General features: G+C 39.1%; 1 protein-coding gene across 1 annotated transcript in view; it reads right to left on the bottom strand.

The window, feature by feature from the left end:
- Positions 1-1,107: 1,107 nt before the first annotated feature.
- Positions 1,108-24,012, bottom strand: part of TGM6 (transglutaminase 6) — a 38,636-nt gene continuing 15,731 nt past the window's right edge. The window contains 4 exon segments of the mRNA XM_032606081.1: positions 1,108-1,390; positions 2,563-2,684; positions 2,963-3,126; positions 18,051-18,376. Coding sequence (XP_032461972.1) covers positions 1,108-1,390; positions 2,563-2,684; positions 2,963-3,126; positions 18,051-18,376 — 895 coding nt within the window.

Here is a 24,012-nt window from a genome sequence, read left to right as displayed (position 1 = left end):
AGCTGTCCCCATGCTGTGTGGAATCATCAGAAATGTCTTCATTAAGGCTTAGGTCACAAAGGTCATGCAAAAGTCTGTGTGTTTGCCTGACCCCCTTCATGAATAGTTCTCACCTGAGTCATGACCAGGAGACGTCTCACTGCAGATGTGCCTGTTTTGTTGTAGTTCAGTTTATTTAAATTGCATGCTTAGTTATAATTCCTTGCCTATCTAGAGCATTTCGGAGCTGATTTCTATGTCTGATGCAGTTATCTTCAGGGCCTGATGGTCTCCACTCTGGTCTTCATCCTAGTAGTCTCTGTTCTGCTTTGATGCTAAGAGAGTGATTGTGTGTAGGGTAAGCTGCTGGGGATGTTTTTCAAAGGCAACACTGTTCTGGTTCCAAAGAAGTAAATGAACATTGGGTGTAGCTGGGTTGGTTGTATGAGATCCCTGATGACCATAGCTAGATCAGATTTGGGGCTCTATCCCCAAACTCAGCTGGGCTTGATGGCCCTTCCTCTATCTTCAGCTTCTTTCAGGTAGCAGTAACCACTCCCTTCCCCACGCGTTCCCCCTCCCCACCTCCAGTTGCTGGGCCTGTGTCTTCATTGAGGGAAATTCTCCCATCACTTTAAACCCAATGCTTTTCAGGAACATGACTTTGGGGTAAAACTTTGCTGGTGTAAATGGCATGCACAAGGGCCCCAGCTCTGTCTCTAGCTTACCCCGTGGCCATAGGCTAGACTGTCCCCTCTGTGAAGACAGGAGTGTTGAGGGATATTTAGGTGTCAGTGCCAAAACTTTTGGGTTCTCTGTCAGAGCTTGGAGAATATTCTTGATCTTGCTGTGGTCAGAGCATTGAAGAGTTGAGAGACAAGCAAGGAGAGTGCAGGGGTCAGCCAGGGTGATGGTGAACTGGCTGGCAGGAGGTGGCACAGCTGGGTGGGCCAAGGTTACTGTGACTCTCAGTCCATTAGTCCATCAGCAATGTGGGTGATGAGATGAAGGTGGTAGTGGCTCCTTATATCATCCATCATTTTCCAAAAGTTTAAGGGTTACTGAGTCTAACACCTCATTTTACATATAGGGACACTGAGGCCCAGGAGGGGAAGGACTTGCCCAAGTTCACAGAGTAGGGCAGAAGCTGAAGCAGGACTGGAACCCAGACCTCCTGGCTCCCATATGGGAAGGACAGAGAGGTGGACAGGAGGAGAACAGGGGACATCTCCTCCACTCTTGGCCCCCCATGGCCCATAATTTGGCTGTGGCCACGTAGATGATCACAAAGACCTTGATGTCCGGGAAGTGGGAGCTGACAAGGTCCACCTGCAGCTGCCGTGGGCCACTCTTGGAGGGGATGATGTTGAATTGGACTGAGGCCCTCTCTTGGGGCTGCAGGCTGGGCACACTGGGGAGATGGGAGAAAGGCAGACCTTCAGCTCTGTCTCCTTCCTGAACCTGGTCTGCCAGTCCACAGCTCTCCAGAGCACTTAGGATCAAGGTCACACCTTGTGGCTTGACATTCAAGCCTTTCAATATGCTTTCAGCTTAGTTATCCCTTCTACCACTTCTTGCTTCTTTCAACCAGTCAGGCTAGTCTCCTCCCTGTGCCCTGAACATACCTTACACTTCCCCTCCTCTGGGCTTTTGTCTGGTCTGTTCCTCCTACCTAGAGTCCCCTTCCCATTCCAATTACATCTGAGGCCCAGATTAAGTTTTTCTTCTTCCAGGAGACCTTCCCTGGCTATACCAGCCATGGAGACCTCTGACTGGGAAGTTCTCCATCCTTCTTGATCCCTGAAAATCTCCTCAATTCATCACTTAAGCCCCAGCTTAAATACCAGCTCCATTGGGGCTTTCTCCTGGTCCCACCCAATCCCAACTCAAGGGCTATCTCTGAGTTCTTGGACCTTGAGGGTCCATCCCTTTGTACAAATCACACTGTCTTCATTTGAAGAGCCATATATTGCTGAGAGTCCTTCTTCAGGTAGAACCGCATCTGTTCATCTTGGTGTTCCCAACAGTTGACAGGTGGGTCAGAGCACAGGCCAATATGATGAAGGACCATATGAGTGTGAGTGAGTGAATGAATGAATGAATGAGTGAATGATTGAGAATAAGTAAATAAATGAGTACACTGATAAATAGAATATATGTGAATGAATGCATACATGAATGAATAGGTAAATGAGTGAGCAAATTAAAGAAAGAATGAGTGGATAAATGAACCAGTCAAAACTGAGCTGAGTAGATAAATACATGAATGAATGAGTGAAAACATGAAAAAAGTGTGAATGAATGAGTGAAGGAGAGAGTAAATGAATAAGAGTGAGTGAATGAATAAGTAAATGGATAAATGAAAGAAAATATGAATGTGAATGAGTGGACAAGTTATATGACCAAATAAGTTAATTATTAAATAAAGAAATGAATAAATGAAGAAAGGCTGATGTGTCTAGGCAGTGGGCTGGTTCCTGGGGATCCAGAATCTCTCCCTCCTCCCCCTGCTGGCAGTGTCTTTATGGCCCATTTTATAAGGAAGGGCTATAAGCAGCCCTCCCACCCCAGGCTGACACTTACTTGATGCTGAGCTGTCCCTGGAGAAGGCCACTGCCCTCCACCATCAGCATACAGTCCTGCACTCTCTCCGAGAGGGGGTTGACCACCATCACTTCCACCCCCACCGCGGCTGGGCCAAGCACCTGGAGGGGCAGTACCCATAAGTCACCCCCCATCCTCCCCATTCTCCCAGGAAACCCATGATCTTGGCTGGGTCAGAGGATGGGGAGTTAAACTTGTCTACCCCTTGCTTCCACCTAGCCCATTACTGAGATCTATCATTATATCCATACTCCTGCATCCACACCACTTATTCCAACCTTTGAGAGCTGAAGCCAGAGCTAAAAGCACAAACCCCCAGCCTCTGATGCCCTCCCCCAGCTCTGACGGAGGCCTGCCAGGAACAGCTTACAGGAGTCACCTTAATAGCGATGAAGTCCTCCAGAGTAATGTCCTTCTCCACCAGGAGCTTCTCTCCCTTGGTGACAAGGTACACGGCAGCCAAAAGGATCTTCTTGTCCTCTGTCAGGTCTTCCTTATATTGAGAGTAAGATATTGCAATTGGGATCTTTTTCTCTGGAAGGGAAAGCAGAGGTGGGAACTGGGATTCTGATGTTCTTTTTCAAAGAACCTAGAAAAGGAAGGGAAGGCTAAATTCATAGTTATACCCTCTATGATCCTTGCAACCAATCTGAGATAGTAATTACTATCATCAGTTCACAGATTAAGAAAGCTAAGGCTCAGAGAAGGTAATTTCTTGTCCAGTGTCACATAGCAAGTAAATCAAGGCTCCAAGATAAGGTCGGATTCAAATTCAGGCCAGTCAGCTACGATGACAGCAGACTGTCTCTCTAAGAGCTCCTGGAGATGTGTTTAGAATCCCCCCAATCATTCCAAAAGGAAATCTCTCACTCCATCAACAATTTATCCCATCAGGAATTCACTCACTGCTTAATGAGCACCTACTATGTGCTAGTGCAGAGAAGAGGGAGGCCAAAGGCCTACCTCAAGCTTCCAACTCAGTGAGGAGGCCAACTTCCTCACAGCTTCTCCAAATCCTCTCTCCCCATTAAGGCGCAGTTCCAGTCAGGCTCACCAACTGTGGAAAGGCTTCACTGATGCCCTTACCCAATTATCTTGTACCCTTTGCCTACTGAACTCCTGTGGTTCTGGCCATTTCCATCTCTCTCTCATCAGCCACAAACAACCTGCCTATGCAGTCCCTTCTTTTTTTTAAAAAAATTAATTTATTTATTTACTTGTATATACATTTTTATTTTTGGCTGCGTTGGGTCTTTGTTGCTGCATGCGAGCTTTCTCTAGTTGTGACAAGCGGGGACTACTCTTCATTGTGGTGCGCAAGCTTCTCACTGCGGTGGCTTCTCTTGTTCCAGAGCACGGGCTCTAGGTGTGTGGGCTTCAATAGTTGCAGCATGGGGGCCCTAGAGCGCGTGGGCTTCAGTAGTTGTGGCACATGGGCTTAGTTGCTCCGCAGCATGTGGGATCTTCTTGGACCAGAGCTCAAACCCATGTCCCCTGTATTGGCAGGCAGATTCTTAACCACTGCACCACCAGGGAAGTCCCGTGCAGTCTCTTCTTTTGAGCATGGGTCACCACAGGCCATAGGTGACTGTTAGTCACATATATATATTTGACCACTATACATTTTTTTCTTTTAGGTACAACATGTCCTTTCCAGTTTGCCCAGGCTCTACCATCCCCTACTGCCTTATCGCTACTGCTTCCTTTATTTCTGTTTCCTTCCTGCCTCCAAAGGCATCTGTGGGAGAGATCCTTAAAGGATTCAAATTCTCTGTTCCCCAAGAGCTTTGCATATAGTCGATGCTTCTTGAATGCCCATAGCTGATCCATGTGTCAAAGTTCTACCATGTTTTTATGGGTCCCCTTAGTCCAGCAGGCCATTACTAGGAGAACCCTTACTACAGTACTAGTAATAATTAATCATTTTAAAAGCTGACTTTTACTGAGGGATTAAAGTGTCTGGGGCACTTGGAAGCACATTCATGGATTAACTCATTTAATCCTTACAACAATCCCATGAGCAAGTATTATTATCCCCAGCTTATAATAATACCAACAATACTGACAATCACTACCATAAATTTAATGTTCATTAGTGGTAGGAATTATGCCAAATATTTTATATATGTTATATCATTTACTCCTTGCATGGTGGGAGATGAGTGGTTCTCAACGTGTGGTCCTGGGACCAGTAGCATCAGCATCTCCTGGGAACTTATTAGAAGTGCAAATTTTAAGGGTCCAGAGTGAAGAACCACCAGATGCTCCCAATTATGCACATGGACAGAGCTTTGGACATTAGTTCAGACCACGGGAGAAGGGAGGAGAAAGACTACTCCTTACAATATTCAGAACAGAGCTCCTTGCAGTTCTGTATGTCATGGACTCCACCAACAGTCTAATAAAAACGGAGACCCTTTTCTTAGAATTAATGTTCTCAACAGCACCATCAACCACTAGGTATAACTGATAACTATAGACTACTTCATTCAACAAGAGCAGAATACACATTCTTCTCAAGCTCATATGGAATATTTCCCAAGAAAGACTGCATTCTGGACCATGAATTAACAAATTTAAAAGAATAAAAATTATACAATGTATGCTCTCAGACCACAAGAGAATTAATCTAGATATCAGTAACAGAAAGATAACTTGAAGACTCCAAAATATTTGGAGATTAAACCACACACTTGTAAATAACACTTAGGCTAAAGAAGATATCTTGAAAGAAATTTAAAAATATTTTGAACTAAATGAAAATATAACTTAAAATTTGTGGGATGCAGCAAAGCAGTGCTTAGGTAGAAATTTATAGCACTGAATGCATATATTAGAAAAGAAGAAAGATCTAAAAGCAATAAATCTTAAATTTCCATCTTAAGAAACTAGAAAAAGAACAAATTAAATCCAAAGTAAGCAAAAGAAGAGAAATAAAATTTAGAAAAAAGCTAGATGAGAAATCAATAAAATTGAAAACAAGAAATCTAAAGAGAAAGTCACCAAAACCAAAAGCTGGTTTTTTTTTTCAAGATCAATAAAACTGATAAGCCTCCAGCCAGGCTAAATAAGAAAAAAAGAGAGAAGACACAAATTACTAATATCAGAAATGAAAGAGGGACACCACTATAGATCCCATGGACATTAAAAGGATAATTTTGAACAATCTTTTTTTTTTTTTTTTTTTTATGCGTTACGCGGGCCTCTCACTGTTGTGGCCTCTCCCGTTGCGGAGGACAGGCTCCGGACGCGCAGGCTCAGCGGCCATGGCTCACGGGCCCAGCCGCTCCGCGGCATGTGGGATCCTCCCAGACCGGGGCACGAACCCGTGTCCCCTGCATCGGCAGGCGGACTCTCAACCACTGCGCCACCAGGGAAGCCCTGAACAATCTTATGTTCACAAATTTTATAACCTAGATGAAATGTACCAATTCCTTGAAGACAGAATCTGCTAAAAGTCACAGAAGAAGAAACACACAATCAGAACAGGTCTATATCTATTAAAGAAATCAATAGTAAATCAAAGAATCAATAGTGAATAACCTTTCAAAACAGAAAACACTGTGCCCAGATGAGTTCAGTGGTGAATTCTACCAAGCATTCAAGGAAGAAATGACATCAATTCTCTACAGTCTCTTCCAGAAGACGGAAGTAGAGGGAATACTTCCTAAACCATTTCATGAGGGCAGCATAACTCTAATACCAAAACCAGACAAAGACATTACAGGAAAAGGAAATTACATACTGATATCACTCATGAACATTGATGCAAAAATCTTCAACAAAATATTAGCAAATTTAATCCAACAATATATAAAAAGAATTCTATACCTCGATCAAGTGGGATTTATTCAGGTATACGAGGTTACCTCAAAATTCAAAAATCAATTAATGTAACCCATTACATCAATAAACTAAAGAAGAAAGGTCACATGACCATATCAGTAGATGCAGAAAAAGCATTTGACAAAATCCAATACCTATTCATGATTAAAATTCTCAGCAAACTAGGAATAGCTGAGGAATTCCCTCAACTTGACAAAGAACATCTACAAAAAACTGATAGCTAACAACATACTTAACAGTGAGAAACTCAAAGCTTTCCCACTAAGAACAGAAAAAAGGCAAGGATGTCTCTCTCACCACTCCTTTTCAACACTGGACTGGAAGTCCCAGCTAAGGCAAAAAGGCAAAAAAGGAAATAAAAGGTATACATATTTGGAAGGAAGAAATAAAACTGTCTTTGTTCACAGATGACATGATTATCTATGTAGAAAATCTGAAAGAATCAATAATAAAAAACTCCTGGAAGTAATCATACTAATTACTAATTATAGCAAGGTCACAGGATATAAAGTTAATTTACAAAATTCAATCACTTTTTAAAATATACCAGCACTAAACAAGTGGAATTTGAAATTTAAAATACCATTTATATTAGCACCCCCACAGTGAACAACTCAGGCATTAATCTAACAAAATATGTAGAAGATATGTATATACATGAGAAAAACTATAAAAAACTCTGATGAAAGAAATAAAAAACTAACTAAATTAATGCAGAGATATTCCATGTTCATGGATAGGAAGACTTGATATTGTCAAGATGTCAGTTCTTCCCAACTTGATCTATAGTCAAGGCAATTCCATCAAAATCCCAGAAAGTTATTTAATGGATATCAACAAATTGATTCTAAACTGATTTATGAAAAGAGGCAAAAGACCCAGAAGAGCCAACACAATATTAAAGGAAAAGAACATCAGAGGATTAACACTCCCTGACTTTGACTTACTATAAAACTACAGTAATCAAGAGTGTGGTATTGAAGAAAGAATAGACAAATCAGTGGAACAAAATAGAGCCCAGAAGTAGATCCACACAAATATAGTCAACTGATCTTTGATAAAGGAGCAATGGAGAAAAGATTGTCCTTTTAATAAGTGGTGCTGGAACAACTGGACATCCACACTGAAAAAAAGATTCTAGACACATATGTTATACCCTTTACAAAAATGAAATTAAAATGGATCATAAACCTAAATGTAAAGTGTGAAACTATAAAACATCTAGACAATAACATAGGAGAAAACCTAGATAATATTGGGTATGATGATGACTGAACTTTTAGGTACAATACCAAAGGTATTGATCCGTGAAATAAAAAATTGATAAATTGCACTTTATTAAAATTAAAAACTTCTGCTCTGTGAAAGAACTGTCAAGAGAATGAGCAGGTGAGCCAAAAACTGGGAGAAAATATTTGCAAAAGACACATCTGATAAAAGACAATTATACAAAATATACAAAGAACTCTTAAAATTCAACAATAAGAAAATGAACAACATGATTAAAAAATGGGCAAAAGATCTATACAGACACCTCACCAAAGAAGATGTACAGATGCATATGAAAAGATGCTCACATCATACATCATTATGAAATTTCAAATTAAAACGAGATACAACCACATACCTATTAGAATTACAAGAATCCAAAACACTGACATCACAAAATGTTGGAGAGGATGTGGAGCAACAGGAACTCTCATTCATTGATGGTGGGAATGCAAAGTGTTACAGCCATTTTGGGATACTTTGGCAGTTTCTTAGAAAACTAAACATATTCTTAGCACACCATTAGCAATCATGCTCCTTAGTATTTACCCATATAAATTGAAAACGTGTTCACAAAAAAACCTGTACATGGATGTTTATACCAGCTTTACTCATAATTGCCAAAACTTGGAAGCAATTAAGGTATTCTTCAGTAGGTGAAGGAATCAATCAACTGTGGTATATCCATATAAAGGAATACTATTCAGTGATAACAAAAAATGAGCTATCAAGCTATGAAAAAATCATGAGGAATCTTAAGTACTTATTTCTAAGTGAAAGACACCAATCTGAAAAGGCTACACACTGTATGATTTCAACTCTATGATATTTAGGGAAAGGCAAAACTTTGGCGACAGTAAAAGGATCAGTGGTTGCTAGGGGTTTGAGATGAGGGAGGGAGAAGTGAATAGGTGAAGAACAGGGAATTTTAGGGCAGTGAAACTATTCTGTATGATACTCTAATGATGGATACATGTCATACATTTGTCAAAACCCACAGAATGTACAATACAGAGTGAACTCTAATGCAGACTATGGACTTTAGTTAAGAATAACATGTACCAGTATTAGCTTGTCAACTGTAACAAATGTACCACACTAATGCAAGATGCTAATAATAGGGAAATATGGGAGGTGGTGAGGGGTATATGGGAACCCTCTGGACTTTTTGCTCATTTTTTCTGAAACCAAAACTACTAAAAAAAAGCCTATTAATTTAAAAAATTATAAATTTTAATAAATTATTTATATTTAATAGCTATAAAATTTGTCTTAGTAATTCCATTTTTGTGAATGTATTCTAACAAAACAGTCCAAAATCTAGATCAAAAAAAGGGAATTTTTTTCACCAAGATGTTTACTTTAGTGCTTTTTAGAAATAGCAATAACTGATAACTACCCAAAAGAAGGGAAAAGATGAAATAAATCACCATATATTTGTTTACAGATTATACATCCATTCAAATGATGTGAATGAAGAGCTTATAAAAATATTTAAATTACAATGTAATATGAAAGGAGCAGGGCACTAATGAGTGTTTGTGATATCATTAGAACTGTTTTCCTTTTTTCTTTTTTTGGCAGGCTTTTACAAACTGTCAACAAACACATGAAAGAATGCTCAACATCATTAATCATTAGAGAAACGCAAATCAAAACTACAATGAGATATCATCTCACACCAGTCAGAATGGCCATCATCAAAAAATCTAGAAACAATAAATGCTGGAGAGGGTGTGGAGAAAAGGGAACACTCTTGCACTGCTGGTGGGAATGTGAATTGCTTCAGCCACTATGGAGAACAGTATGGAGGTTCCTTAAAAAACTACAAATAGAACTACCATATGACCCAGCAATCCCACTACTGGGCATATACCCTGAGAAAACCATAATTCAAAAAGGGTCATGTACCAAAATGTTCATTGCAGCTCTATTTACAATAGCCCAGAGATGGAAACAACCTAAATGCCCATCTTCAGATGAATGGATAAAGAAGATGTGGCACATATATACAATGGAATATTACTCAGCCATAAAAGGAAACGAAATTGAGCTATTTGTAGTGAGGTGGATAGACCTAGAGTCTGTCATACAGAGTGAAGTAAGTCAGAAAGAGAAAGACAAATACCGTATGCTAACACATATATATGGAATTTAAGAAAAAAAATGTCATGAGGAACCTAGGGGTAAGACAGGAATAAAGCCACAGACCTACTAGAGAACGGACTTGAGGATATGGGGAGGGGGAAGGGTGATCTGTGACAAAGCGAGAGAGAGAGGCATGGACACATATACACTACCAAACGTAAGGTAGATAGCTAGTTGGAAGCAGCCGCATAGCACAGGGAGATCAGCTCGGTGCTTTGTGACCGCCTGGAGGAGTGGGATAGGGAGGGTGGGAGGGAGGCAGACACAAGAGGGAAGAGATATGGGAACACATGTATATGTATAACTGATTCACTTTGTTATAAAGCAGAAATGAACACACCATTGTAAAGCAATTATACCCCAATAAAGATGTTAAAATAAAACCTAATTCATTGATTAATCAACTCCTTAATATTTGTTTGATAATTTCTGAGTGCTAGAAAATGCGTGCAAATTTTGCATTCTATTCCATAATAACTTTGTGTTAATATAAATAGTGCATTAATTTATATAACATAGAATGATACAGCACCATATATCCAAGATGATAGGAAGCCCAGTTTGAGAAGCATACACAAATATATTTTGATGTTCCTAATATCTTAAACATTAATTAGAATGTGTATGTGTGTGTGTGTATTTACTGTGTCTATGTCTCTATCTGTGTGTATATTTGACTGAAAGCAAATTGATTATAGATTTTGGTGACCATACATAGAACCAAACATTTTAACAGATTCTTTTCTTTTGTTTAATTTTCCTTTTTTAATTAAAAAAAGGAAATTTTACTGGACTTATATTCTGTAATATCTTTTTTATTTTAATAAAAATATAAAGACCCTATTTTGGAACCAAAAATAATTATTTATTTTGCTGCACTGGATCTTAGTTGCGACACATGGGATCTTTGTTGCCACATGCAGGATCTTTAATTGTGACATGTGGGATCTTTAGTTGCAGCATGCGAACTCTTGGTTGTGGCATGTGGGATCTAGTTCCCTGACCAGGGCTCAAACCCGGGCCCCCTGCATTGGGAGCACAGAGTCTTAGTCACTGGACCACCAGGGAAGCCCCAGAACTGTTTTTCAAAAAGCAACAGGCATTAAAAATTTGGAAGGAAAACGTTAACAATTTGTAGGTGGGTGGCAGGATCATAGGTGATCTTTCCCTTCTACTCTCCAAATCTTTAATGAATATGTATTACATTTTTTTTGAATATTTGAATTTTATTTTTTTATACAACAGGTTCTTATTAGTTGTCCATTTTATACATATTAGTGTATATATGTCAATCCCAATCTCGCAATTCATCACACCACACCCCACACCCCCGTCACTTTCCCCACTTGGCGTCCATACGTTTGTTCTCTACATCTGTGTCTCTATTTCTGCCCTGCAAACTGGTTCATCTGTACCCTTTTTCTCGGTTCCACATATATGGGTTAATATACGATATTTGTTTTTCCCTTTCTGACTTCACTTTGTGTGACAGTCTCTAGATCCATCCACGTCTCTACAAATGACCCAATTTCGTTCCTTTTTATGGGTAATATTCCATTGTATATATGTACCACATCTTCATTATCCAATCGGTGGTTGATGGGGATTTAAATTGCTTCCATGACCTGGCTATTGTAAATAGTGCTGCAAATGGACATTGGGGTGCATGTGTCTTTTTGAATTATGGTTTCATCTGGGTATATGCCCAGTAGTGGGATTGCTGGGTCATATGGTAATTCTATTTTTAGTTTTTTTTTTTTTTTTTTTTTTTTTTTTTTTTTTAATTTATTTATTTTTGGCTGCGTTGGGTCTTCATTTCTGTGCGAGGGCTTTCTCCAGTTGTGGCAAGCGGGGGCCACTCTTCATCGCGGTGCGCGGGCCTCACTGTCACGGCCTCTGTTGTTGCGGAGCACAGGCTCCAGACGCGCAGGCTCAGTAGTTGTAGCTCACGGGCCTAGTTGCTCCGTGGCATGTGGGATCTTCCCAGACCAGGGCTCGAACCCGCGTCCCCCGCATTGGCAGGCAGACTCTCAACCACTGCGCCACCAGGGAAGCCCTATTTTTAGTTTTTTAAAGAACCTCCATACAGTTCTCCATAGTGGCTGCATCAATTTACATTCCCACCAACAGTGCAAGAGGATTGCCTTTTCCCTACACCATCTCCAGCATTTGTTGTTTGTAGATTATCTGATGATGCCCATTCTAACTAGTGTGAGGTGATAATCATTATAGTTTTGATTTGCATTTCTCTAATAATTAGTGATGTTGAGCAGCTTTTCGTGTGCTTCGTGGCCATCTGTATGTCTTCTTTGGAGAAATGTCTATTTAGGTCTTCAGACCATATTTGGATTGGGTTGTTTGTTTTTTTTAATATTCAGCTGTATGAGCTGTTTATATATTTTGGAGATTAGTCCTTTGTCCATTGATTCGTTTGCAAATATTTTCTCCCATTCTGAGAGTTGTCTTTTCGTCTTGTTTGTAGTTTCTGTTGCTTTGTAAAAGCTTTTAAGTTTCATTAGGTCCCATTTGTTTATTTTTGTTTTTATTTCCATTACCCTAGGAGGGGGATCAAAAAAGATCTTGCTGTGATTTATGTCAAAGAGTGTTCTTCCTGTGTTTTCCTCTAAGGATTTATAGCATCCAGTCTTATATTAGGTCTCTGACCACTTTTGAGTTTATTTTTGCACATCGTGTTAGGGAGTGTTCTAATTTCATTCTTTTACATGTAGCTGTCCAGTTTTCCCAGCACCACTATTGAAGAGACTGTCTTTTCTCCATTGTACTTCCTTGCCTCCTTTGTCACAGATTAGTTGACCATAGGTGTGTGGGTTTATCTCTGGGGTTTCTATCCTGTTCCATTTATCTATATTTCTGTTTTTGTGCCAGTACAATATCGTCTTGATTACTGTAGCTTTGAAGCATAGTCTGAAGTCCGGGAATCTGATTCCTCCAGCTCCGTATTTTTCCCTCAAGACTGCTTTGGCAATGTGGGGTCTTTTGTGTCTCCATAGAAATTTTAAGATTTTTTGTTTTAGTTCTGTAAAAAGTGCCATTGGTAATTTGATAGGGATTGCCTTGAATCTGTAGATTGCTTTAGGTAGTATAGTCCTTTTCACAATATTGATTCTTACAATCCAAGAACATGGTATATCTCTCCATCTGTTTGTTTCATCTTTACTTTCTTTCATCAGTGTCTTATAGTTTTCTGCATACAGGTCTTTTGTCTCTCTAGGCAGGTTTATGCCTAGGTATTTTATTCTTTTTGTTGCAGTGGTAAATGGGAGTGTTTCCTTAATTTATCTTTCAGATTTTTCATCATTAGTGTACAGGAATGCCAGAGATTTCTGTGCATTAATTTTGTATCCTGCAACTTTACCAAATTCATTGATTAGCTCTAGTAGTTTTCTGGTGGCATCTTTAGGATTCTCTATGTATAGTATCATGTCATCTGCAAACAGGGACCGTTTTACTTCTTCTTTTCCAATTTGTATTCCTTTTATTTCATTTTCTTCTCTGGTTGCCATGCTAGGACTACCAAAACTATGTTGAATAATAGTGGTGAGAGTGGACATCCTTGTCTTGTTCCTGATCTTAGAAGAAATGCTTTCAGTTTTTCACCATTGAGAATCATGTTTGCTGTGGGTTTGTCATATATGGCCTTTATTATGTTGAGGTAGGTTCCCTCTATGCCCACTTTCTGGAGAGTTTTTATCATAAATGGGTGTTGAATTTTATCAAAAGCTTTTTCTGCATGTGTTGAGATGATCATATGGTTTTTATTCTTCAATTTCTTAATATGGTGTTTCACATTGATTGATTTGCGTATATTGAAGAATCCTTGCATTCCTGGGATAAACCCCACTTGATCATGGTGTATGATCCTTTCAATGTGTTGTTGGATTCTGTTTGCTAGTATTTTGTTGAGGATTTTTGCATATATATTCATCAGTGATATTGGTCTGTAATTTTCTTTTTTTGTAGTATCTTTGGTTTTGGTATCAGGGTGATGGTGGCCTCATAGAATGAGTTTGGGAGTGTTCCCTCCTCTGCAATATTTTGGAAGAGTTTGAGAAGGTTGGGTGTTATCTCTCTTCTAAATGATTGATAGAATTCACCTGTGAAGCCATCTGGTCCTGGACTTTTGCTTGTTGGAAGATTTTTACTCAGAGTTTCAATTTCATTACTTGTGATTGGTCTGTTCATATTTTCTATTTCTTCCTGGTTCACTCTTGGAAGGTTATACCTTTCTAAGAATTTGTCCATTTCTTCCAGGTTGTCCATTTTATTGGCATAAAGTTGCTTGTAGTAGTCTCTTAGGATGATTTGTATTTCTGCAGTGTCTGTTGTAACTTCTCCATTTTCATTTTTAATTTTATTTATTTCAGTCCTCTCCCTCTTTTTCTTGATGAGTCTGGCTAATGGTTTATCAATTTTGTTTATCTTCTCAAAGAACCAACTTTTAGTTTTATTGATGTTTGCTTTTGTTTCCTTTGTTTCTATTTCATCTATTTCTGCTTTAATCTTTATGATTTCTTTCCTTCTACTAACTTTGGGTTTTGTTTGTTCTTCTTTCTCTAGTTCCTTTAGGTGTAAGGTTAGATTGTTTATTTGAGGTTTTTCTTGTTTCTTGAGGTAGGCTCGTATAGCTATAAACTTCCCTCCTAGAACTGCTTTTGCTGCATTCCATAGGTTTTGGATCGTCGTGTTTTCATTGTCATTTGTCTCTAGGTATTTTTTGATTTCTTCAGTGATCTCTTGGTTATTTAGTAACGTATTGTTTAGCCTCCATGTGTTTGTGTTTTTTACTTTTTTCCCCTGTAACTGATTTCTCATCTCATAGCGTTGTGGTCAGAAAAGATGCTTGATATGATTTCAATTTTCTTAAATTTACTGAGGCTTGATTTGTCACCCAAGATGTGATCTATCCTGGAGAATGTTCTGTGCGCACTTCAGAAGTAAGTGTAATCTGCTGTTTTTGGATGGAATGTCCTTTAAATACCAACTAAATCTATGTGCTCTATTGTATCATTTAAAGCTTGTGTTTCCTTATTTTCTGTTTGTGTGATCTGTCCATTGGTGTAAGTGAAGTGTTAAAAGTCCCCCATTATTATTGTATAACTGTCGATTTCCTCTTTTATAGCTGTTACCAGTTGCCTTATGTATTGAGGTGTCCCTATGTTGGGTACATATATATTTATAATTGTTATATCTTCTTCTTGGATTGATCCCTTGATCATTATGTAGTGTCCTTCCTTGCCTCTTGTCACATTCTTTATTTTAAAGTCTATTTTATCTGGTATGGGTACTGTTACTCCAGCTTTCTTTTGATTTCATTTGCATGGAATATCTTTTTCCATCCCCTCACTTACAGTCTGTATATGTCCCTAGGTCTGAAGTGGGTCTCTTGTAGACAGCATATATATGGGTCTTGTTTTTGTAACCATTCAGCGAGCCTGTGTCTTTTACTTGGAGCATTTAATCCATTCACATTTAAGGTAATTATTGATATGTATGTTCCTATGACCATTTTCTTAATTGTTATGGGTTTGTTTTTGTAGGTCTTTTTCTTCTCTTGTGTTTCTCACTTGGAGAAGTTCCTTTAGCGTTTGTTGTAGAGCTGGTTTGGTGGTGCTGAATTCTCTTAGCTTTTGATTGTCTGTAAAGATTTTGATTTCTCTGTCGACTCTGAATGAGATCCTTGTTGGGGACAGTAATCTTTGTTGTAGGTTCTTCCCTTTCATCACTTTAAATATATCATATCACTCCCTTCTGGCTTATAGAGTTTCTGGTGAGGAATCAGCTGTTCATCTCATGGGAGTTCCCTTGTATGCTACTTGTCATTTTTCCCTTGTTTTCAACAATTTTTCTTTGTCTTTAATTTTTACGAATTTGATTACTATGTGTCTTGACATGTTTCTCCTGGGTTTTTCCTGCCTGGTACTCTCTGTGCTTCCTGGACTTGAGTGGCTATTTCCTTTCTCATGTTAGGGAAGTGTTTGACTATAATCTCTCCAAATATCTTTTTGGGTCCTTTCTCTCCCTTCTCCTTCTGGGACCCCTATAATGCAAATGTTTTTGCATTTAATGTTGCCTCAGAGGTCTCTTAGGCTGTCTTCATTTGTTTTCATTCTTTTTTCTTTATTCTGCTCCATTGCAGTGTACTCCACCAGTCTGTCTTCCAGGTCACTTATCCGTTCTTCTGCCTCAGTTATTCTGCTATTGTTTCCTTCTAGTGTATTTTTCATTTCAGTTATTGTATCATTCATCTCTGTTTGTTTGTTCTTTAATTATTCTAGGTATTTGTTATTTAATTCTTCTAGGTCTTTGTTAAATTCTTCTTGCATCTTCTCGATCTTTGCCTCCATTCTTTTTCCAAGGTCCTGGATCATCTTCACTATCATTATTCTGAATTCTTTTTCTGGAAGGTTGCCTATCTCTACCTCACTGAGTTGTTTTTCTGGGGTTTTATCTTCTTCCTTCATCTGGTACATAGCCCTCTGTCTTTTCATCTTGTCTATGTTTCTGTGAATGTGGTTTTTTCCCCACAGGCTGCAGGATTGTAGTTCTTCTTGCTTCTGCTGTCTGCCCTATGGTGGATAAGGCTATCTAAGAGGCTTGTGCAAGTTTCCTGATGGGAGGGACTGGTGGTGGATAGAGCTGGGTGTTTCTCTTGTGGGCAGAACTCAGGAAAACCTTAATCCACTTGTCTGCTGATGGGTGGGGCTGGGCTCCTTCCCTGTTGGTTGTTTGGCCGGAGGCAACCCAACACAGGAGACTACCTGGCTCTTTGGTGGGGCTGATGGCGGACTCTGGGAGGGCTTACTCCAAGGAGTACTTCCCAGATGTTCTTCTGCCAGTGTCCTTGTCCTCACAGTGAGCCACAGCCATCCCCTGCCTCTGCAGGAGACCCTCTAACACTAGCAGGTACGTCTGGTTCAGTCTCATATGGGGTCACTGCTCCTTTCCCTGCGTCCCGATGCGACCACTACTTTGTGTGTGCCCTCCAAGAGTGGAGTCTCTGTTTCCCCTAGTCCTGTCAAAATCCTGCAATCAAATCTCGCTAGCCCTCACAGTCTGATTCTCTAGGATTTCCTCCTCCCATTGCCGGACCCTCAGGTTGGAAAGCCTCATGTTGGGCTCAGAACCTTCACTTCAGTGAGTGGACTTCTGTGGTATAAGCGTTCTCCAGCTTGTGTGTCACCCACCCAGCAGTTATGGGATTTGATTTTATTGTGATTGCTCCCCTCCTACTGCCTCACTGTGTCTTCTCCTTTGTCTTTGGATGTGGGGTATGTCTTTTGGTGAGTTTCAGTGTCTTCCTGTCTATGATTGTTCAGCAGTTAGTTGTGATTCACATGCTTTCATAAGAAGGAATGAGCGCACGTCCATCTACTCTGCCATCTTGCTCCTGCTTTCCCCTACGTAGCTGTATTACTTTTAATATGAAAAAAACCAGGAGAAAGTGTATGTTAATTAACATTTCCTTGTGAAGTGTTATTTTGTGATTTAGACTGTGTGAAAAATAAGTGACAGAAAAGCAAAAAATATGTGACACCTCCTTCACATATTTTCACATCCTGTCAAAACACACAAGGTTTCACTTAGCTGAAACTGGTTCAGAGGAGAAATGTCTTTATTTAATCAAATCCTTCAGAATGTATGTGCTGGTGGGGTAGGGGAGAGAGAAAGACAGGGACAGAGGAAGAATATGGGAGGAAAGGGGAGGGGAGAGGACTGAGGGTGGTTGTGGGTTGTAGCTGATGCTTTCAGAATTCTTGGGACAGGGTCTGGCACATGTAGGCACTTAATAAACATCTCTTACTGGTCCATTCCTCTCACACCAAACACCTGGAGCCAGATGAGCTCTGAAATTTGTTGGATTTTAGAAAGGTAACACAGGGCATATTCCACATACTATGAAATGCTCCCAGCAGGTATTTATTCAGTGTGTGAATATTCATACTAAGTGGGATCACCTGAGCATTATATGTTTGCCACTAGATGATTGTGTACTTTTATTACTATCTTCATTATTCAGCCCCTCTGAACCTCAGTTTTCTCATCTGCAAATGCTCAGAAATATCCCTTTCTTTCCTGGGAATGAATGTAGGATGCCGGAAAGTCTGCCCCCAACCCCAACCCTCCTGAAAAAGGAGCTGGGCCAACCAGGTCCCACCCAGCTGTGGCGTTCTTATCTTCTTCTAGCCCCAGCTTCACTGCATGGGATTCGTGCAGGATCTCTGCCACCGTCTTGTGGGTGTAAAGTATGGTGACTTGGACCCACTGGACCCAGGATGCGAGGTTAGCCAAGCAAAGGACCCGTCTCAGGTCATGGCCCAGCATGGGCGGCTCCAGCACCTTGAACTTTCCAGTGATGCTGGGCTTATTGGCAGGCTCCAGGAGGTCATCATGCCAGAGACCATGGCTGCCCACACTGTGGACCTGGGCCCTCCTTCCAGAGGCTTTCACTCTTAACAGCTTCTTCATGGTCTTGCTGTACATCTGTCTCTCCTTCTGGGATCCTGCAGGGCATCGGACATCATGAGGCAGGTATTCTCTCCTCTGCCACCTGTCCCAGGGCCAGCTCTTCTCATTTTCCCTTTTCTCTAGATAAAACCACCACTCGATCCCCACTTTAACTTACCATGGCTGTCGGAGGTCTCAAATTGGAAGCTCAAGAGCCATATGCAGACCTCATCCATATGTATTGTGTTTGATTCTGGACTATTTAAATAAAATTTTAATCAGTTGCCAACAACTTCAGGTTAGTAAATTTCACATAACATTATAGATGTGTAGCCCCTCTAACAGCTGGATCTGAAGTCTCATATGATAATGATAGCTGACACTTTTGTAGACTTGCTATATGCCATACACACATATGTATATACACACACACACACACACACACACACATATATATATATATATATTTTTTTTTTTTTTTTTTCCTAGGAGGAAGGTACTATATTATCATCCCCATTTTACAGATAAGGAACCCAAGGCACAGAGAAGTAAAGCAAATTGTAAGGGAGCTGGAATTTGAACCCAGGCAGTCTGGCTCCAACTTCCATGTTCTTAATCATGCTCCCTTCCCACTCTCTACATGGCAATTATGGTCTAGAGCTGAGTAAGGGGTGCTCTCTCTGGAAGGGAGTATACTTGCTTGTTCGCCATGGTCTCCACCTGTAATTCTCCCACTGGCCTGCTGCACTCATGGCTTGCCATCTGCAAGCTTCTGAAGACATGTGAGTTTAGGAACCCTGATCATCCACTTACCCTGTTGCTAGCACAGACTTCTCTCTCTCTTTTTTGATCTCCAGATCAACACACAACCTGACAGCCCCCACCTCACCCCCAGGATATTCCACAGGTGCCTCCAACCCAACCAAACATGCCATCTTCTGCCTGGCAGCATTCCCCATTTCAGCAAACAGCTCCACCATTCACCCAATATACAAACTGGAAACTGGATGTGTCCTTGACTCTCCCCTCATCTTTACCACTCACAGCTGATGAGACTGCAAGTTCTGCCAAGCATCCTCATTGATCTCTGGAATCTTCCCCCTTCTCCCATCATTCTTTTCCCCTCATACCACTGTACAAAATGTCTCAACATCAGATCAATTTGCCACCAGGTCACTGTGGACTTTTTCTTACTATTATCATTACCCTGTCCCTCCAAGTCTCAGTTTCCCATCTATGAAGTGAGGAGAAGAGGTGCAAAGGCTAGGCCCCAAGCACAGTGCTCAGGAATGCCCCTCCCTTCCTGAGGATGTGGGCTGCATGCCCCCTCTAGTCCTTTTTCCACCCTGATCCTTCCAAGATCCAACTCTGATAGTTCTGATTCCCTCCTTGAACCCTGTGTTGTGCTGCTTCTCAAACGTTCTCCCAAGTACCTCTCTACTGTGTGACCTGGGCTTGAAGGGACACATGTGGACCTAAAGGTTCTTTAACATATCATGTTTTATTATTAAAATGTATGTGAATTGTTCATTCTATTCCATAATGTACTCATAATATATTTTTACTAAGAAAATGTTTCATTTGCCTGCCAAAACTTCTAAAGTCAGTTTCTCAGGGAGGGCTTCTCTGGCCACCTGATTTTTTAAAACAGCTTTATTCAGATATATGATAATTCCATAACAAGCAATCCACCAGTTTAAAGGTTACAAGCCAGTGTTTTTTAGTACATTCACAGAGTCGGGCACTCATCACCACAATCTAATTTCAGAACAATTTCTGTCACCTCAAAGAAACTCTGTAACCATTAGCAGTCACTTCCCATTCCTCCCTGCCCCACCCATAGCCCTAGGCAACTGTTAATTTAATTTCTAACTTGCCTATTCTGGGCATTTCATATAAAGAGAGTCATACAATGTGTGGTCCTTTGCGACTGGCTTTTTTTTCACTTAACATAATATTTTTAGGGTTCATTCATGTTGTAGCATACATCAGTACTTGATTCCTTTTTATTGCTAAATAATACTCCATTGTATGGACAGACCACATTTTATTTATCCGTTGACGGATGTTAGGGTTGTTTCCACTCTAGCTATTTTGAATAATGTTGCTATGAAGGTTCATGTACAAGTTTTTGGGTGGATGTTATTTTTCATTTCTTTTGGGTGTATACCTAGAAGTGCATCTGCTAGGTTGTTACGTTAACTCTGTGTTTAACATTGTGAGGAAGTGTCAAAGAGCTTGCACCATTTTACATTCCCACCAGCAATGTACGAGTGTTCCAATTGCTCCACAATCTCACCAACTCTTATTGTCTGTCTTTTTGCTTATAGCAGTTCTAGTGGATATAAAGCGGTATGTTGTTGTGGTTTTGATTTGCATTTCCCTGATGATTAATGATGCTAAGCACCTTTTCATGTTTATTGGTCATTTGTATATTGTCCTTGGAGAAAGGCCTTTCAAATCCTTTGCCCATTTAAAAATTGGGTTATTTATCTATTTATTACTGAGCTATAAGAATTATTTATATATTATGGATACAAGTACCTTATTAGATACATGATTTGCAAATATTTTCTGTTCTGTGGGCTTTTCTTCTTTCTTGATGGTATCATTTGTAGTACAAGTTTTTAATTTTGATGAAGTCTGATTTATCAATTTTTCCTTCTGTCATTTATGCTCTTGATGTCATATCCAAAAAGGTTCTGTTTAACTCAAGCTCATGAAGATTAACTCCTGTTTTCTTCTAAAAGCTTGTAATTTTAGCTCTTCGATATAGGTCAATGATCCATTTGAGTTAATTTTTTTGTATACTGTGTGATGTAGGAGGCCCATTTTATTCTGTGCATGTGGATAATTAGTGGTCCCAGCACCATCTGTTGAAAAGACTGTTCTCATTCTTTCCCCACTGAATTGTCTTGGCACCCTTGTCAAAATCAATTAAACATAATTTTAAGAGTTTATTTCTGGATTCTATTTCATTGATCTATATGTCCATTCTTATGCCAGTATCACACTATCTGGGTTATTGTATATTTATAGTAAGTTTTGAATTTGGGAAGTTTGAGCCCTCCAACTTTGTTCTTCTTTTCCAAGATTGTTTTGGCTATTCTGGTTTCCTTGAATTTCCAAGTGAATTTTAGGAACAGCTTGTCAATTTTGGAAAAAACTTAGCTGGAACTTTGATAGGGGTTTCATTGATTCTGTAGGTCAATTTTGGGGCATTGCCACCTTAAAAAAATAAAGTCTTTCAATCCATGAAAATGGGATGTCTTTCCATTTACTGAAGTCTTTAATTTCTTTCAACAATGTTTTGTAGTTTTCAGTGTACTAGACTTGCTCTTTTTTTGTTAAATTTATTGTTAAGTATTTTATTATTTTTGATGCTATTGTAAATGGATTTGTTTTCTTAATTTTATTTTCAGATTATACATTGCTAGTGTCCTGAAATACAATTAATTTTTAAAAATTGATCTTGTGTTCTACAATTTTTCTGAACTCATTTATTGGCTCTAATAACTTTTAGTGGATTCCTTAGGATTTTATATATACAAGATCATATCATGTGCAAATAGAGATAGTTTTACCTCTTCCTTGCAAATCTGGAAATTCTTCTATTTCTTTACTTTCCCTCCCACCTTCCCCTCCTACCTTCCTTCCTTTTCTTTCTTTTACTTTATTTTTTCTTCTTTCTTTTTATTTTTTAAAAAATTATGGTAAAATATACATAATATAAAATTTACCATCTTAGCCATTTTTAAGTGTGCACTTCAGTGGCATTAGGTACATTCCTATTGTTGTGCTATCTTCACCATCATCCATTTCCAGAACTTTTTTCATCTTGCAAAACTGAAACTCCGTGTTCATTACAAAATAACTTCCCATCCCTCTTCTCCCAGCCACTGGCATCCACCATTCTACTTCTTGTCTTTAAGAATTTCACTACTCTATATACCTCATACAAGTGAAATTGTATGGCATTTGTCCATGTGGGACTGGCTTATTTCATTAGCATCATGCCTTCAAGGCTTCATCCATTTGTAGCATGTGTTAGAATTTCCTTCCTTTTTAAGGTTGAATAATATTCCGTTGTATGTATATACCGCGTTTTGTTTATCCATTCATCTCTTGATGGACACTTGGGTGGCTTCCATGTTTTTTTAGCTATTGTGAATAATGCTGCTATGAACATGGGTATAATATCTCTTCAAGTCCCTGTTTTCAGTTATTTTGGATATATATTCAGAAGTGGAATTGCTGGATTATCTGATAATTATATTTTTAATATTATGAAGAACTTCAATACTGTTTTCCACAGTGGCTGCACCATATAAAAATCCCAGCAACAGTGCACGTGTTCTAATTTCTCCACATCCTTATCAACACTTGTGCTTTTCTTACTTTCTTCTTCCATCTCCTCCTCCATCCCTTTATTCCTTTCTTTTTCCCTTCCTTCCTGACTTCTTTCCTTCTGTGATAGTAGCCACCCTAATGGTTATGAGGTGGTATCTCATTGTGGTTTTCATTTTCATTTCCATAATGATCAGTGATGTGAGCATATTTTTATGTGCTTATTGGCCATTTGTATACCCTCTTTGGAGAAATGTCTATTCAATCCTTTGCCCATTTTTTTTTTTTTTTTTTTGCTGTCGAGTGTTTAGAGTTGTCTATATATTCTGGATATTAACCTCTTTTCAGATACATGATTTGAAAATATTTCCTCCTATTCTACAGGTTTCCTCTGTTGATAATGTCACAAAAGTTTGATGAGGTCCAATTTGTCTTTCCTTTTTTACCTTTGCCTTTGGTATCATATCCAAGAAATCACTGCCAAATTCAATGTCATGAAGCTTTTCTCCTATGTTTCCTGTTAAGAGTTTTATAGTTTTAGGTCTTACATTTAGGTCTTTGATCCACTTTGAGTTAATTTTTGTGTATGGTGTAAGGTAAGGGTCCAAATTCATTCTTTTACATGTTGATATCCAGTTTTCCCAACACTGTTGAAAAGATCTCTATTTTTTTCTTGACTAATTTCCTTGGCTAATACTTCCATCACAATGTTGAACAAAATGGCAATGGTGTACAACATTGTATTTTCCTCATCTTAGGGGGAAAGCATTCAATCTTTTACCATTAGATATGATGTTAACCTGTAGAAGACTTTTATCAGGCTAAGTTCACTTCTATCCTTAATTTGTTAAGAACTTTTTATCATGAAGGTGTGTTGGATTTTGTTAAATATTTTTCTGCATCTATTGAGATGATCACATGGTTTTTGTCCGGTTTTTCTATTGATATGGTATATTACATTAATTAGTTTTCAATGTTAAATCCATCTTGCATTCCTGTAATAAACCCTTGGTCATGGCATATAATCCTTTTTATGTGTTGTTGGATTCACTTTGCTAGTATTTTTGTTGACAATTTTTGCTTCTATGTTCATAAGGGATATTGATCTCTAGTTTTCTTTTCTTGTGATGTCATTATCTGGTTTTGCTATCAGGATAATACTAACCTCATAGAAAGAATTGGGAAATGTTCCCTCCTAATTTTTTGGGAGGAGTTTGTGAAGAATTGGTATTAATTCTTCTTTTAATGTTTGGTAGAATTCACCAGTGACATCATATGGGCCTGGTCTTTTCTTTGTGGGAAGTTTTAAATTACTACTCCAATCTCTTTACTTATTATAAATCTATTCAGATT

The sequence above is a fragment of the Phocoena sinus genome, chromosome 15 (genome assembly GCF_008692025.1).
Source record: "Phocoena sinus isolate mPhoSin1 chromosome 15, mPhoSin1.pri, whole genome shotgun sequence".
Classification (NCBI taxonomy): domain Eukaryota; kingdom Metazoa; phylum Chordata; class Mammalia; order Artiodactyla; family Phocoenidae; genus Phocoena; species Phocoena sinus.
This window is presented reverse-complemented; position numbering and strand designations above follow the sequence as displayed.